The following is a 17560-nucleotide window of genomic DNA, read 5'->3' as shown; positions in this document are numbered from 1 at the left end:
AACACCCTCTAAAATTAGCTCATGGATCTTATAATATTTATGCCTATACCCAAGCTGCAGGACACATTAATAGAATCTTGAGGAGCTTCATTGCATCTTACACATATTTTTAAAAGAAGTGACCTGAAATGTGGTGGTATTTATCACAATCTTGCAGCCATTAACTTCTAAAGTTATTGTGCTATTTCTTCATTCAGGGCAATGCTGGTCGGCAAGGGCCACCTGGAGCTTTGGGGGCCCCAGGGGAAGGTATCCAAGGACCAAAGGTATCAAGACATCAAATATTCAGTGTTCACATGTAATCAACAGTGCGTGGAAATGACTTTAAAGCTTGATATTACATTGCAAGGCCTGGAAAATCAGGCAACTATTTCCACTACAGGATGGATATCTTTGTGGAAACCAAATTGGTTAATAGGTTCAAGTTGCTATTGCCTGTCCTGACACTATTCATGAGCAAACCTTAAACAGAACTTGCTAAGTGAATAATGATTGTGTATGTGTGTTGTTTGCTTTCGAGTCATTTCCGATTTATGGCAGCCCTAAGGTGAACCTATCACAGCCAAACAAATTCATGTTCCACGTAATTCCAGGGCCAGTTTCCATGTGTATCTTCACAAATGCTGCATTGTGATGTTATATCAAGGGTAAGTAGGGACTTTTCCCAGTGTCTCCAGCCTTAAGATCACATAGTCTTAAGCAAGAGTAGATTGGCAGAGTGCACCAAATTAACACATATTGTCTGAATTTCTTTTTGCTCATAGATACATACTGGAATGTACTTGGAAGAATTGTCTTTTGTGTGTGTGTCTGTGTCTGTCTTGTAAAACATAGGCCTCTTCCACATGTTGAGCTTCTATATTTAAAACAATAATTTGCGATATGTGGCTTGATCCTTGTTGGTCCAAAAAAATGCCATGTGAAAAACAAACAATTTTCTTCTAAAATAATTTATCACCAAGAGTCACCAAGAGCCATTTAATCAAGGTCAATGTATTGCTCTGTGCTTTGTAAAACAGAGACAAATAAGATTTTAATTAGTTCTGCAGTTGAATTAGTATTATACATATTAATATAGTGGACATTGGAGTCACTTATATGTAATAAAGGACTGAACTGGGGGAGGTGGCATCATCAAAAAATGATGGAATCCCATGCTGGAATTCGATGTCATCTTTCTAACCATGGACCCAAGCTAATCTCTTAACCGAAGGTTTCTGGAGACAGTATGCTGCACATATCTGTCAAGTACTCCATTCTTCACAGTCCATTCAGCTGATTACTGAGGCTTCTAGATCAAATTCTTCATTTAAAAAATCTGTCTTTTAGCTTAATTGTAAGTAAAGGAAGGTATGATTCATTTTAGTATTTGTATGTGCTCTAGAACCAAAGTGCTCTGACTAAACAAAGATTCAAAAACATATGTGAAAAGAACATGTGCAGAATTTCATCTGTATGAATATATAGATTAAGTGAAATGTGCTACCGTGTGCTTATGTGGCAAAAAACAATCTGAACAAAATTTATTTCCTCTTTAACTTTACACTCCTGATCATAATTGTTTACATCAGCTTGATAAATTTATGATAGTATTTTTAAAGTCAATAATTCTGACCTCTCAGGGTGAGCAGGGAATTCAAGGAATGCCAGGACCTCGAGGGCCTCCAGGAGAAGGGCTTCTTGGACCAAAGGTATGATATGGAAACATAAAGGAAGAACTGTATCTATGCAAAGATATTCTGCAAATATTTTGTGAATAATGATGAACATACTAGAAAATCTTTGCAAGTGATGGACAGCTATATAACAGTAATTTTCAATAATAAATAGTAAATTGCAATGATCTTTGTAACAGTAGTCTTTCGCATTAGTGAGTGATAACTCAAAAAAAGGTGACTTGGGAGGGGCCTGTGGCTTCACAAGGGATGGAGACACCTCAGATCTCTGGAACAGTTACTTTATTGCTGCTAATGGTGTTTAAATTTCATTGTCCTTTGTCTCAATCCCCACATGGCCAAGAGAGGTGCAACCTTGGCCTGCATGGAGATCCTCCAAACCAACTGAACTACAATAGAGCGAACATTTATACAGTGTATGCCTATGACTCTAGCACCATCACTGTTTCTTCTTCATGTATGATTTTTTAACATCTTTTGCCTGACAGTGGTGTTTCAAATGCTTGCATTATGTGTTTTGTGCATTTTGGCTGGCCAACAAATATATCATTCTTCTGTGGATTTTGGATTTTAATTTATATTAGTGTATGGACAGCAAAGCTACTCTTGAATATATACATTATCCAGATGAAAATAAAATACTTTACAGATGTTCTACAACTGTTTCCCAGGGTGACCGTGGAGCTGCAGGTGAAAGAGGAAGAAAAGGCGAGAAAGGCAACATGGGTGATCCTGGTTCAGCTGGAGATCCTGTAAGTATTGTCAGCCTTCCCCAACCAATAGCCCTCTAGATGCATTGGGCTACAACTTCCATCATCAGCTGGGGGATTCTGGAGGACACCAGCTTGAGAAAGCTGATCTGTCACTAAATTCCAAGTCTATACCTCAAACTCTACAGATAAATTGACTTCTGACAGACAAATAATTTAATATGTGTATGGAGGCATACAGAATAATTTTATATGTATATAGAAAAAACAAGTTAACTCTTTCTGCCCCAATCCCATTTATGTTTGTAGTAAACTAGGCATATGACATATGGTCATGAGGCAAGAGGTCATATGCATGGGAAAGTTTCTAATGGGTTGCTCCATTCAAAAATGGCTGGGATCAGAATTGGACAAAGCTATTGTTTGTATTACAGCTACAACATTCCTCCAGCTATCATGACCAGCATTATATTGACAATGGGATTCTGAGAACAGCAGTCCAACAAAGTAACTTTTCCAGATTTTGGACTTTAGACCTCCGTGTGATTTACATAGCAAGAGAGGTTCAGGGAGGAAAATATATCCAACATTTGCTCTAGCAGGATTTGTTTTATTATAACCAGCAATAATTGGCTTCCAAAAATCTTCCATGGTTTTGCTGCCTTAGTTTCACTGCAAAATTTCATAATCACCTGTTAAAGAACTCTGAAATTGCCTTCTTTAGAAATACAGTTGGCTCTTCACAGTTGCGGATTTGACTTTTGCAGATTTGATTATTCACGGATTTGATTAATATGTTCTCGCTAGGAATCTCTAGGTACTCCAGCATAACGCTGCCAGAGGTTTGTCATAGAGTCACACTGGAAGAGCTAGATATTGCTATAGAAAACTCTATACATCTAGATCTCTAGACATCTGTAGATCCTCCAGTGCAATGCTATGGTTAGGTTCTGCTGGGTGTTGTCCATAGAGCTGCACTGGAGAATCTAGATTGCTAGAGAGGTGTTCTCTTAGGGCAGTGGTCCCCAAATTGTGCCCTTAAGAGATTTTGGACTTCAGTTTCCAGAATCCAAGACTATTGGTCAACATGGCTCCTAGCACCTACTTTTCTTTAAATGTGAAAAAGTGTAAAACCTGTTAGCCCATAAGCTTGCTTTTCTGGGGGGGGGGGACAGATAGCACTTACACAACTTAATTTGTATCTCATTTTCTATCAAGTTGTTTTATAATAATTTCTCCTGTAGCTGATACCAGAAAGCTTACAGCTGAAGTGGGAATAACTATATGCACGATTATTATTTCAGGGCAAAACTGGACCAAAGGGAGAACAAGGCCTTACAGTAAGCAAATAGTCTGTTGGAAATAAAATACAATGTTGTTATGCAAAGTTGTATCAATCACTTGTGCAGTTAGCAGTTGAGTGTGACAGTGGGAAACAAATCCTTTATTTGAGAAAGAAATCCATAAATTATTTCCTTATAAAATGTTAAAATATGAAGATACATGAACGTGTAAACAAAAGTATGCACACTAAACAAACAAAACATTTTTATTCATGTACTATGTTGAGCAGGGGTATGTGTGCAACATCTGCATGTAGATGAAAAGGGGATCACAAGAATAAAAAGTTTGAGAACCACTGGTTTATAGTGTTGTGTTGAATACTATGGTTTTTGTCTTTCTTTCTTTTTAAAGGATTTTACTGTACAATGTAATTGTTCAAATTTTATTTGGTCTCTTATATCTCTCTCAAACAGCTTATTTTCCTTAGGCAGAAAGTCCGTTGCAGATAGAAATGTTAATATTTAGAAAAAGGATGCTACACATTTTTTTGGAGGGAAGCCATTCACCTGTGCCTAATCCTTGAAGATTAGCTGTGTCGAAATCCAACGCTTAGGCAAAAACCTTCCTCCTCCATACATCTAACGTTTGTGCTCTGGTGGGATAACAGAAAACATTAGACAACTCAGAGGGAACAATGTGTAAATGAAAAGCTAATTACCTATGGTGGAGTAATCCTTGATGTAATGCAGGTTGTGGGATGTTTTCCCGTCACTAAAATGTCTTCATTAAGGGAAATAAATCTTACATATTATGAGAAATTATTTGCAGATTCTGGTTAGAATTACATTACTCTACAGACAATATAAATTACCCACATTTCTATGAGTATTTTGGATCTATAATTAAAGCTTCCTGAGCCAGGATGCAATGGAGCATTTAAAGCATTGGCTGAATAAAATGCTATTTAAATGTTTAATCTTCATGTCATGAAAGATATTGGCAATTCCTCAAACAGCAACAAATGTCTGAAATTTCAAATATGCTTGGCAAAGAGGCCCTTTACGAGTAAAATAGCTGTTCAATAATGTATATATACACTTTCATTCTCTTTTCTAACCTAGAGAGAAGATATCATTAAATTAATTAAGGAGATCTGTGGTAAGTTTTCAACAAGCTTTGTCATTTAGGTTGTATCACTATTAATTATTCTGACTATTTACTCCATCCTCCAAAGCATAAAAGTATTAGTAGATCTGCAGCTGCAAAGAAAAGAACAAAATCATTGATAATTTCTGTATGCCACATTAATTTGCATAAATGAACACCAAAATTGTCTAGCACCCAGAAAAAGAGTTGGGACAATACAATACATGTCTCACAAACCTTCCAACTGTCCCACTTGACAATTTGGGCAATTAATCCTCTCATCCTTTTTTCTTTCTTTCTCCTTTTAAAGTATCTCTGTTTCTCTTCCTCATCCAACTTTCCCACTTTGTTTACTTCAGTTGCTGCAAACTGAGTTCAAACTGTAAAAGTAGTTTGTGCTCAATGAACTCAGCAGGGGAGAAGACAGGAGGAGTGGAACCTCACCTTCCTAATAGTCTTGGGCAAAACTAAACTGCTGCAGCCTCTCCTAGCTTGTCTGTTCTTCTACATTAACATTTTTTGCCATCTTAATAACATTCGGATGTTCCTTGGCCACGCATCTCCCATTTTTCATCTGCAAAATGTTAGATGGTATGATTCCTACATCCCTGTGCAGCAAGACCAAATGATAGGCCCTGTGTCTGGTGATCCCTTTCCATTCTTCACTCAGGTTAGGATTTTTCCATTAAGCATTCTCATGCCTAGGGAGAGCTGAATCTCAGGCTAGTTACAGACAACCAAATTAATTCCAGTTTCCAATTCAGTATATTTAACATGGGGGAAAATTAGAAAGGGTTTATCCCGTGAAAATCGCGCAATTACTATTAAAGCATGATTAAGATTTTCATGCACAGCAGTCATTATCCCAGGAATAACCAGGCAATAAACAGCAGGAAAATCCCGTGGATGATTTGTTGCTGTTTATTGCCTGGTTATTCCCAAGTTAATGGTGCTTTAATTGCTTTTGTTTGCAGTGTCATGTGAAAATCTTTATCGTGAATGTATGCAATTGTGTGATTTTCACGGGATATTCCCAGGATAATGGTACTTTAATCACGACATCATGAGAAAATCTTAATTGGGAATAGATTGTCCAATTGTCCCAGTGTGATAAACTCCAATGAAGCAAACAGAAATAAATGGGGAAATAGTCAGTAGCTTTAAAAAACACACACTTTTAAAGAACAATAACCAATTTCTGAATTTCCCGAGAATAACTCAGCGAGGGTGTATCCACACTGCAGAAATAAAGCAGTTTAACACCAGTAAGAATGCTTATATAGCATTCTTAAGGAAGAAGACTAAATATATGGGTTGTTTTAATAACTGTTTCAGATATTCAGGATTCGGTTTGTTGCCTTTCCTTTTGCAGGATGTGGTATTAAATGCAAGGAGATACCTATGGAGCTTGTGTTTGTGATTGACAGCTCTGAAAGTGTTGGCCCAGAAAATTTTGAAATAATCAAAGACTTTGTTACTGCTTTAGTAGACCGAGTAACTGTAGGGAGAAATGCTACCAGAATTGGGCTTGTTCTTTACAGTCTGGAGGTTCGTCTTGAATTTGGACTTAACAGGTATACGACCCAGCAGGATGTGAAGCAAGCTATCAGGAAAATGTTATATATGGGAGAAGGTACTTACACGGGAACTGCCATCCGCAAAGCAACCCAGGAAGGATTTTTTGGGGCTCGAACTGGCGTGAGGAAGGTTGCCATAGTCCTCACAGATGGCCAAGCAGATAAGAGAGAAGCAGTTAAGCTGGATATTGCTGTCCGAGAAGCTCACGCAGCCAACATTGAAATGTATGCCATTGGAATCGTAAACACTTCAGACCCAACACAAGTTGAATTCTTGCGTGAGCTGAATCTAATTGCATCCGACCCTGACAGAGAACACATGTACCTCATAGATGATTTTAATACTCTTCCAGGTGAGCATGCACTCTTTCAGGGGGGAAAATGCTTCACAGGTTGTTTTTAAAAGCTAAGAGGTCTTAGGTTTATGTATTTTGATGCCTGTATTCATCCTCTCTGACACTAAATGAGGTATAAAACAGAAGATAGGACCATTGCACCCTCCATGTGGTTCAGATTTCACATTCCCACTTCTCTTACCCTTGGCTATCTGGGACTTATGCGAACTGTAGTCCAAAAGATCTAGAGGGTACCACCTTGCATCTCTCTGTTCTAGAAAGAGATATAGTGGGCGTATTATTGCAGTGGTATGCCTTCAAGTCATTTCTGATTTATGGTGACCCTAACATGGGGGTTTCTTGGCAATAGTTATTCAGAGAGTGGGTTGCCATTGCCATTGCCTTCCTCTAAAGCTAAGGGAGAGTGACATGGCCAGTGAATTTCCAAGGCTGAGCAGTGATTCAAACCTGGTTTCCAGAGTTTTATTCCAACCCTCAAATCACTACACTAGACATGTTCAATATAGAAAATATATACTATATAGAGCAGCTGATTACTGTGCACCTAGCAGGTGTACCCATCTGAAAACTGGTGAATGAATGGTCAAAGGCAAAATGGGAAGTAACTTTCAATTTCTGTTACTTCAGACAGATTTTCTTTGGGGGAGAGTAAGGGGGTTTGGAAGATATCTAGAAAAAATGGCTTTTAACCAATTTGGAATGGTTTTCACCTTTCAAAAGTTTCAGAATTCCTGTTTCTAAGGTGATGGTCCAAGTGGGATGGTGAAGGGCCTAAGGTTTTAAGCAAACCAGTGATTTGGTCAGGGCCCTAATGATGTCTTGCAGGCTACGGAGGGCTGCCTCACCTACACAGTTTAGGTTGTATAAAACTGAAATGTGGAATTATGATTCTCCAGATACTGCTGGATTCTCGCTCCCATGATTCCTCACCATTATCAGTGTTGACTAGAGCTGATGAGAGCTACAGCCCAACATGGGGGGGGGGGGGCATGTTCACCACCTTCACTAGAGGAATGCTTTATAATATCTGGGTTTATACGGACCCTAGCATAAATCATTTGGAGCCTCTTTTTATGCAGCTGCCACATCCCAAATTCTTGTGACCAGCAAGTTTTTGTCTCTTGAAAAACACAAGAATGGAAGCACATCTGCTGTAAGCCAGTGGGGTCATGGTCATTTTGTTGTTGCTCAGGGTTGCAGGGATTTAAACAATACCCAATGTATAATTGATTCAAAAGGTTGCATGTTACATGTCCCAGTGTGTACAAAGGGAGACATCTCTGCCACTTTTTATTTTAGCTATGGAGGCAGGAATAAAGGGGATACACGGTGTGTCTTATTTTATACTATATTTCCTAATTTCCAGAGGGCAAGGCTCTTCCAGATTAGACTAAAGAATAATGAGTTCTCACAGTATAGCTCCTTGGGTTTCACCAATATTTGGCAGTTGTTGTCCCCTCTACATCCACTTGTTCCATTTTTAGGGGTGTTGGTAGTGATTTCTTAAATCTGGACTAGGTCTCTTCCAAAGGTTGTTTTTTTGGAGGGGGGGCTTTAACAGGGACATAGTTTGATCAGATAGTCTATGGTTTGGAGGGCAATTTTCTCCTCTAAATTCTGTTTTAAGTTTTTTTATTGGTATAGTGTTATAGTATTATGGAAAAATGCTGTTTCACTGATGTATGGATGTGCTATCCAAACAAAAATAAGAAAGAGGAAGGGAAAGAAAAGAAAATATTTTTCTCCAGTATGTCTCAGAATTAAAAAGAAACATATTCAAGGATGGGAATAAAATGTTGCAGTTGATGCTAGGAATTGCTAGAAAATAGTTCTAGATAGATAGATAGATAGATAGATAGATAGATATCTTCAAACAACTTTTCTGTTGTAAAGTCAAAGGCTTTCATGGCCGGCATCCATAATTTTTTGTGGGTTTTTTGGTTTTGTTTTGTTTTGTTTTTGTTACTTGCTTTGTTGTTGTATATGCATATGTATGCTGTAAACCGCTTTGATCGTAGGAAAAGCGGTATACAAATAAATCATATTATTATTATTATTATTATTAAGTTCTAGCAGAGTTTCTTTCTGACGTTTTGCCAGCATCTGTGGCTGGCATCAAAGATGCCAGCCAGAGATGCTGGTGAAATGTCAGAAAGAAACTCTGCTAGAACATGGCCACATAGCCCGAAAAGCCTACAAAAAACTTTTCTGTTGTCCAGAACTATTTTCTAGCAATTCCTAGCATCAACTGCAACATTTTATTCCCATCCTTGAATATGTATATCTTGAATAGATATTATATATATATATATATATATATATATCTTCAAACAACTTTTCTGTTGTCCAGAACTATTTTCTAGTTCTCTAGAAATTGTCTAGTTTCTGTTGTCCAGAACTATATATATATATATATACTACAGCAACAAATACTACAACTCCTAGGACATTTGTCCCTTCTGGAAGAGCTCTTAGTCTGTTGCAACAAACAACAGTATTGTGGTACTTGAAAAACTAACTATGCATAAACTGTCTTGGACACGTCCACTTCAACAGATGCATGAAATGTTGCTCTAACTGGCAGTTTTATACACAGAAGGTCAGGTGGATGAGGAAAATTTAAAAGTGGGATCAAAGGTGATTGAAATTCACCAGTGTATGTGTATGAGACTTTGTCCAATGAGGTGACATTTCAAGTCTCTGATCATGTCCACAAAAGCTTATGACATAATAAAATTGGTTAGTTTTTTAAGAGCTAAAAGAATCAGTTGTTTTATATTTCTACATAAATAAGAATTCCACATTATCCTTAGGCAAAAGCTAATAAATGAACAGAACATACCTACTGTTGTGCACAGTAAGATAAAGTGTGATATGCACGGATATTATTCTTGCTTTGCTGACATACATTAAATAGTTATAGATTGTGCTGCCACACAGATAGAACATAATATTCTAAAAAGAAGAAAAGAAGGGAGAGAATGAAAAGGAAAACATATTTGTTCCAAGCAGCACTAAAGAAACAAGCAGTGCTTTAAAAATAATTATGGAATATGGTACAAATTACCAGAATAACTTGCTCCTTGACTAATTTGTATGTTTTCAACATTTAGAATGTTTATGTTTTTTCCTAAACAACTTCTCTTTAAAATAGCGTTGGAATCCAAACTTGTTAACCAGTTTTGTGAAGATGAACATGGTGCCTTAATATATAACCGAATGGGAAATGGAGGAAGTATAAATGGGCCATCAATTCACTCAATATCTTCTCGTTCTTCACAATACTTATTGCATGCTAACAGTCACAATGGATATGAGATATCTGTGAAAGAGAATTCTGTAAATCCTGGTCAACCTTCTCAACCATTAATTCCGGTAATCATTAGATACCTGATATTTTCTGAATTCCCATTTTACTTGCATAATGGGGTTGCCCTTAGATTCTCTTTGCATTCCAGGGGCCTTTTTACACTACACAAGCATAGCATTATCTTTCTATTTCAACTGCCTCAGCTGCATCCCTAGAAATCCTGGGATCTGCAGTTTGGCAAGGCACCAAAGCTCTCTACCTGCAATTTCTAAATGCTCCTTAAACTGTTACAGTGGAATCATAATGGTATTACTGTGTTGTATGAAGGGCCCCCAGTATTTTGAATCTGAATATATATTTTTAATAACCTACCTGGTTAGCTTCTGGCTAATGTCAATGAAGGATCAAAGTTAATTTCAAAATTTTAGAAGTTCAGAATCACTTGAATGCTGCTTCCTAGATCTATAGTTGAAGAAAAAATACTTTCGTATATTTGGGCCCCCATTCTATTCTTTATTTTGAAAGATGTAGCCACAAGTGACAAATTGGGGGTGGAAGTAAAATGGAGGGGAATATACTAGTCTTCCAAATAATACTCAGGACAACATTTACTGATGGAAAATTCACTCATATTTTGAAGTTAACAGAACTAAATTTTGTTTCAGGACAAAGAATCACCCAGGATATTTCATGAGAACTATGATGTGGGACCTGTTGGAGATGATCTCCCATTCTTGTCTCCAATTAATAACAAAGGTAAGTATTTCCATCATCAGATTCCTAGCAGGGCATGACACAGACCAAAAAAAACATCTTTGTTAAACATTTTCTTTTTAATATTATGTCCTGTGGTAGTTACATCAGCAGTGCCATCAACTTCAACACCTTCATCACCACCACCACCTCTGCCATCTCTAACAACAGAAAAGATGCTGTCACCATCCCATTTATCAACTTCTTCTGCAGCACCTGCACCAAAGCCAGGTCACTTCATAAGTTTTCTAAATACATAACATTTTCATATACAAATAAATGTATAGTAAGTACATTCTAATGACTTGTTTTATGATGTGATTAGTCAGTCAATAAAAGGGGAATGCAAATTAACCAAAGCTTTTCTAGAAATGATTCCAAGCTTCTAGTCTTGCTGGTCTGACCAGAATCCAGCTCAGTCTCTACTGATGGAAGAACTCTGTTGGTAGATCCAGCAGGAGGTGATTACCAACAGAACCTTCTCTTCCACCGTCCTCTGAACCACCTGGAAACTATCTCTAGTCCACTGCTGATCTCAGAACTTACTGAGCAGCACAGTGAAGGGGGAAGTAACCCCACATAGTCCATCTTCTTGAGCTAAAATTGTCAATTTTTATTTGGCTGCAGATTAGACAGATCTGGCATGGCGCAGGGCAAGCATTCAGTCACCTGGTTGTGTGGCCACTAATCAGTTTTGTACTTGCCCATTAGATGTGCTAGCTAGGGTGATGCTGAAAATGGCAGATGTCTAAGTCCAATGTGTTCCAATAATGTAGGCTTCCCCTTTTGCCTGGACATGGGGAAGGCTTATCAGCCTCCAAGCTAGGCTAGAGTTTAGATGTCACACTGGTTCTGTCCCCTGCCTCCTACCTACAATGAATCTGGTACTGTATTACAAAGTAGCCCAGTGCATAAAGCATATGTCAAGTCACCCGTTGACTTATGGCAACCATGCATACCCTTCAACAGTGCACATATGAAAACTAGGGACATATGTACCCAAGCAACATCAATGTGTGTTTAAGATGGCAAGGAAGATAGGCACAAATGTAGCTCATGTTCATATGCACTTCATTGACAGTGGAAACTCCTAGCCCATGTGAAATTTACTGATGTGAGATTTCTCAAGGTATGCATGGAAACATCCTATGCTAAAAGGACCAATGGACTAAGGATGGCAATGTTTCCTTTACATGCACATGGGTAAAACATTTCTAATAGTACACTAGTACACTTTTAAAGAGAATTATTTCTACTTCTATATCTGGAAAGATGCTAATGAGCTTATTTACAGAGCTGTGCTATAAGATGAGAACTTAGGGGGAAGTTCCTCCTGAAGTTCTGGAGGATTTCTGATACTGTCAAAAAGCAGAATTTATTAATTTGGCTAATACAATTCCAATTAATCCTGTCATCCCACCTTTCATCTGATTTTATAATGTTAATTTCTTTCACCTTCTCCCATTTTTTCTTTGACCTCAGTTTACTCTAGTTGTTGTAAACCGAGTTCAAAATATGCAAGTAGTTTGCAGTCAGCAAGGGGGAGAGGCAGTGGCAGCAGCAGAATCTTTCCCTTCCCAGGAGGCTCAGGCAAAATCAAATTGCTGCAGCCTTTGCTAACTTATCTGTTCTTCATCATTAATAACTTTAGCCATCTTGAGCACACATTGATGATGCATTGATGTATTCTGGCTTTTATTGGTTAAGTGTTGGGGGGTATGCCATGTACAAATTATGCCATTTACAGTTTTTTCTGCTTATGAAATCAAACTTTCTTCCAGTTGTGGCCAATGCTTTTACAGATTTTAGGGAGGTATTTCTCTTTCTTAGAAATTCTGAGGTATTTTCTTTCTCCATCATTAACTCTATACATTTAGCTGGTAACATTAGCTTTATTTGTTTTTGTTTTTTTCATTGCAGCTTTATTGCAATAATTATTTCTATAAGGTACCACACTGAAAGCAACTATCCTTTGTTTTTTGTTTCTTAAAGAAAATATCCTGAGTTCTCCACAGTGTAAATTGAGATTAGATCAAGGACCATGCCGTGTATATATAATAAAATGGTATTATGATAAGCAAGCCAATTCCTGTGCTCAGTTTTGGTATGGTGGCTGTGATGGAAATGATAATCGCTTTGAAACTGAAGAAGAATGTAAGAAGACATGTGTATTTTTCTCTGGAGGTAAGACTCAACTCTTTCTATTGTTAAAACTACTATCTCTATCTCATTTTCCAAAAGTAACCTGTGTTGGTGCTTCCAAAGTCTGACACACTTAATAACAAGAGTCATTCTCTCTCTCTCTTACGCACACACACATACCTCAAAGACTCAAAGAAAATATGAAAAATTAAAGTTATCCATGAAAGATTAATTCTGCTTCCTATATAATAGTCTGTGACTAGAAACAGGTGGTGGTGATTAATTGTCCACCTGTAAAATACATGTAAAGTTGGCTGATACTCTGTAACCTGGCAAGAAGACGAGCAACAGCTGGGTCTGTAGATCTCTTTTTGGGTTTCATCTATTTTTCTCCCACAATGAGGTCAAGTAGTAGCTGAAGAAAGAATCTGTTCTGTCACTACTCTTTGGGTCAACGCCTTGAGCAGATCAGTGCTGCTGTGGTTCCTTCTACTCATCCTCCCTTTCCCTCTCATCTGCCTGGATCAATTGGCTCTTTCCTCAGATATCCTCTAGATCAGAGGTGTAAAAAGTGTGGGCCAGGAATAGCTTCCCAAGGCCATTTTCAAGGCTTCAAACACCTCCAGTACCAGCAATCCCCATTTCTTTCTTTTTCTTTCATAAAATGTTTTGGGGGAAAAACATTGGGTGCCCAATTTCACCACATTCCACTACCACTACCCCAGCCATTTTAGGCCTAGGAGAGGCCTTTAAAAAAATCAGGGAGTAAATCCTTAAACTAACACAGGAACTCAACCCTAGGCACTGGGGAGACAGAGGAGCTTATTGCTTGGCTTATTAATTCGTCTTATCTCTTCTGGTTTAAATTTCAATTTGAGCTACATCCTGATCTTGTCAAAAGGTTTTTGCTGTTGAATTTGCCACCCGGGTGCATCCCCACTTCCAGGAGCACTCTGGTGGCCATTTTCTTAAGTTGGAAAACTCTTGGATCTGAAAATAGCCGCATGGAGCGTTCTTGGAAGTGGGGATGCTCCTGGGCTGTATTCGGGCGGCAAATTCAACAGCAAAAACCTTCTGATAAGTTCAGGATGCAGCCTGAATTGAAATTTAAACCGGGAGATGTAAACGGAATTAATAAGCCAAGCGATAAACTCCAGAGAATGGCAATATATAGCCCCACAAAGTCCCGTAGGCGGGTTACAGACTGCCCATTTGGGGCAGTCTGTACCCGCCCCTTTCCCCGGTGTATCGGGGCCTCAGCTGCCAGAACGGCAGCCGCTGAGGCCCCGATCCGCCACTTTTCAGGCTGCGGGGAAGCAACAAAATGCCGCTTTCCCGCAGCCTGAAAAGGGGTGTCCTTGGGGCTTCAAGCCCCAAGGACACCCTGCGGCAGCGGGGAGAAGGAGAAAGGGGCCGCTTGGCCTCTTTCTCCCTTGCTTCGCTGGGCACAGCCATCTGAAGGCTGCATCCAGCGACACAAAGAGGCGCCACAAACCAAGAAGGAGCTCCGAAATGGAGCTCCTTCCTGGTCCGCGCTAAGGGCGCACTAGGCGCCCTGGTGCAGAGCAAGGACGTCACGTCCGCGCCGCCCCGTATAGAGGTGGTGCGGCCGTGACGTCCTCATGGCGGCGGCCGTCTGGAACGGCCGCCGTCATTTTTTACGCGCAGAGCGCGTATTAGGGTTAGGGAGGTGCGGAAGCACCGCACCTCCCTAACATGCGCTCTGCGCGTACTTTAATGGCAGTGTGTAACCCGCCACACACAGTCTATGTGGACCTCCAGCTCCTGGCAGTTCCCCATTCCTATTTTAGACCAAGGGTTGTCTAAGTACAGCTCTCAAGATATTGTTAGACTGAAACTCCCATCATCCCTCACATTGGCTTTATTGGCTAGGAATCATGGGAATTGCAATCAAATGATACCAGAAAGGCTTCACTTTGACCACCCCTATACTAGACACATCCCTAGCAAAGTGGATTGCTGATTCCCACTGTTCTCTTTCTTTTGATGGCCATCCTGCAGAGCCTCACAATGATTCCTTTGATTACCACTTCACTATGAGCAGGGCTGGCTCTAATAGAGGGCAGAGTCAGACAGCCACCTCAGACAGCTGACTCTGGGTATTTAAAAAATAGCAGAAAATTCTTAGTTAAATACTGGTGTTGTCTTTTTACTACCAGGGAGGTTCGTTGGTGCTTGGGTGATTTTCTACCTGAAATATCACAGATGACTGAGGGTGCATCTGTAGGAATAATGCAGCTTGACACCACTTTGTCATGTTTCCATCCTACAGGATCCTGGAGTTTGTAGTTTTGTGAGGCACCAGCACTCTTTTGCAGAGAAAGCTAAAGACCTTGCAGTAATACAAATCTCAGGATTTTATAGGATGGAGCTACAGCACTTAAAGTGGTGTTACATATCATTATTTCTACAGTGTAGATGCACCCTATTCACTTTCTTGGGGAGGGGAGGATTCCAGTTCAGCCAGCAAATTTTATCCAGCTGGCTCTGTGTCTACTGCAAGTCAGACATTTTGTGGTGATGTGCCTCCATGGTATTATTACAAGCCTGGGAAAATGCAACTAACCTAAAACGAAGTTAAGCAGTTTCATTCTACTACATGTCTTCCCTCATTGTATGAAGGAAAAAAGAGGCTAAAGACTTTTAGTAAAGACAGCTGAACACTCAAGGAGAAGCATATCTTTGAAGGGATTTCACCTTTGCTGGGCATCCTGTGGCTATAGTCTTGACCCTGAGCGAGCCACTTTGCCACTGCCAAGACAGAAGATAACACAAGCACATAGGAAGTTATGAAAGAAGCAATGTTTGTGCTCCCCATTACCCATCACTACAAAGTGGGTTGTAGTAACCAGGAACAGTGATGTGTGTGTGTGTGTGTGTGTGTTGGTAAATATTTTCAAAGCCTTTAGATGGTGCTATTATAGTTCACTGGATTACAATAGGAAAACAGCATTTATCGTTGCTGTTGTGTGTTTTCAAACTGTTTCTGACTTATGGTGACCCTAAGGAAAACCTATCACAGGGTTTTCTGGGGCTTAGAGTGTGTTAACCATCCAGTAGGTTTCCATGGCCAAGAGGGCCTGATCTTCAGAGTCGTAGTTCAAGGCTCAAATCACTATACCACACTGGTTTTCAAAAAACATTTATGGTAACTGGAAAATGGTGTTTAGGTTTTGGGCGCATTATGTGGTTTCACTTTACTTTACTTGATAAATCCATATGTATTAATGCAAATTATGTTTATTTGTCTATTTTTACAGATGTCTGAAGAATATTAAGAGAGCTATGTATCAACCAGAAATTCACAGGACTCTTTTTAGTGCAAAAAGAGGAGTTTATGTACGTTGTTTTAAAATGTTGTACTTAATAAGAGGACAAGTCACTATCCTCAAACCGCTTATTCTTGTGTAGTCCTATGAAAGTCATGGGACAGTCTATATCCTACTGCTGAATTCAAAAGATTATATGCCAACAGTGTTTGCTCACTTAACAGAGTTGTGTATGCTTTGTCTAAAGTAATACTGCACAAAACCCCCAAAAGGTTGATCTTATTATGCCTCCTGACTACCAAAAAGATCAATGGCCCATTCAAAAGGGCAAACAGGTACAGCATTTCTTGTTTTACTGCATACGTTAATTCATATATATTCCCGACAAAGTGAGAAATAAAATCAGAGATGGGAAGTCACTTTTCAGACACAGAGCAACAAGGATTCACTCAGGAAAACTTGATGAAGACTATAGGGAAGCAGGAAGCTCAAATCAAGTGTCTTGATTTAAAAGTACTTGATGTGGTTCATTCCTTGGACACTCATCTTCTCAATACATATGACTGGGAGAAGGTAGTAAAAACTTACCATTGATACAAAACCCAGCTAGTGCAAACTTGGTTGAGTATTATGCACATTCTAGAAAGGGATTTACAGAGTTATTTGATTCTGAAAGCCTATTACAGTATTTCCTTCGTTTAACAACTCAGTACAAAATGAAGCCTAAGGTTACTGATATTTTTTTTAGACTTGAGTGTATCTAAATCCACACAGGATTGGACAAATTACCAACCTGGAGTTTACTCATCCCTCTCCAAGAATTTTGGAAGGAGTGGAGATTTATCTCTCTTCAGGCCAAGTTATGTATTGTCTTAGAATATATCTAGTTAGATACCTAGATAACACATAGTTCCAACCTTATGTATCTAGGAAGCTGCCAGATACTTGGTCAGCAGTTCTTAATCTGGAGTCTATAGGACTCCTACAGGTCCCTTAGTGGGTTTCAAGAGGTTAACAGACTGGGTGCAAAAAATGATTATCATTTACTTCCTTCCTGTTACATTTAATTTTTCTTGTCATTGTGAATTGAAAGATAAAAACCTATTATTTTCCAGTGTTCATTGTAGTTTTCCTTCTTTCCTGACTAGTTTGTGTGAAGGAACTTGATTTCAAATGCAATAATATAAATTGTATGCAAAGTTTTGTGTGCATATACGGTATGTATCTTTCTGGGGAGGGGCTCCATAACTTACACCATGTTGTCAAAGGAATTCCATCACTAAACAAAATTAAAAATCTCTGTATTAGGTTTACCA

At 39.0% G+C, this 17560-nt stretch overlaps 1 protein-coding gene across 2 annotated transcripts in view; it reads left to right on the top strand.

Annotated features, from left to right (window-relative positions):
• LOC121919913 (collagen alpha-1(XXVIII) chain-like) overlaps nucleotides 1–17355 on the top strand; it is a 109813-nt gene extending 92458 nt beyond the window's left edge. The window contains exons 28-38 of one of the 2 annotated variants that reach the window (XM_042446918.1): nucleotides 198–266; nucleotides 1623–1691; nucleotides 2348–2428; nucleotides 3691–3726; nucleotides 4792–4828; nucleotides 6189–6746; nucleotides 9904–10124; nucleotides 10725–10815; nucleotides 10915–11043; nucleotides 12805–12996; nucleotides 16236–17355. In XM_042446918.1, coding sequence (XP_042302852.1) covers nucleotides 198–266; nucleotides 1623–1691; nucleotides 2348–2428; nucleotides 3691–3726; nucleotides 4792–4828; nucleotides 6189–6746; nucleotides 9904–10124; nucleotides 10725–10815; nucleotides 10915–11043; nucleotides 12805–12996; nucleotides 16236–16243 — 1491 coding nt within the window. In that variant the 3' untranslated portion in view covers nucleotides 16244–17355. Of the gene's footprint in view, nucleotides 1–197; nucleotides 267–1622; nucleotides 1692–2347; nucleotides 2429–3690; nucleotides 3727–4791; nucleotides 4829–6188; nucleotides 6747–9903; nucleotides 10125–10724; nucleotides 10816–10911; nucleotides 11044–12804; nucleotides 12997–16235 lie in introns of both variants that reach the window. The other variant, XM_042446917.1, reaches the window with a different exon arrangement.
• The last annotated feature ends 205 nt before the right edge of the window (nucleotides 17356–17560 follow it).

The sequence above is a fragment of the Sceloporus undulatus genome, chromosome 1 (assembly GCF_019175285.1).
Source record: "Sceloporus undulatus isolate JIND9_A2432 ecotype Alabama chromosome 1, SceUnd_v1.1, whole genome shotgun sequence".
Taxonomy (NCBI): Eukaryota; Metazoa; Chordata; class Lepidosauria; order Squamata; family Phrynosomatidae; genus Sceloporus; species Sceloporus undulatus.
Note: the sequence above shows the minus strand (reverse complement) of the source record. Positions and strands in the feature narration are given on the sequence as shown.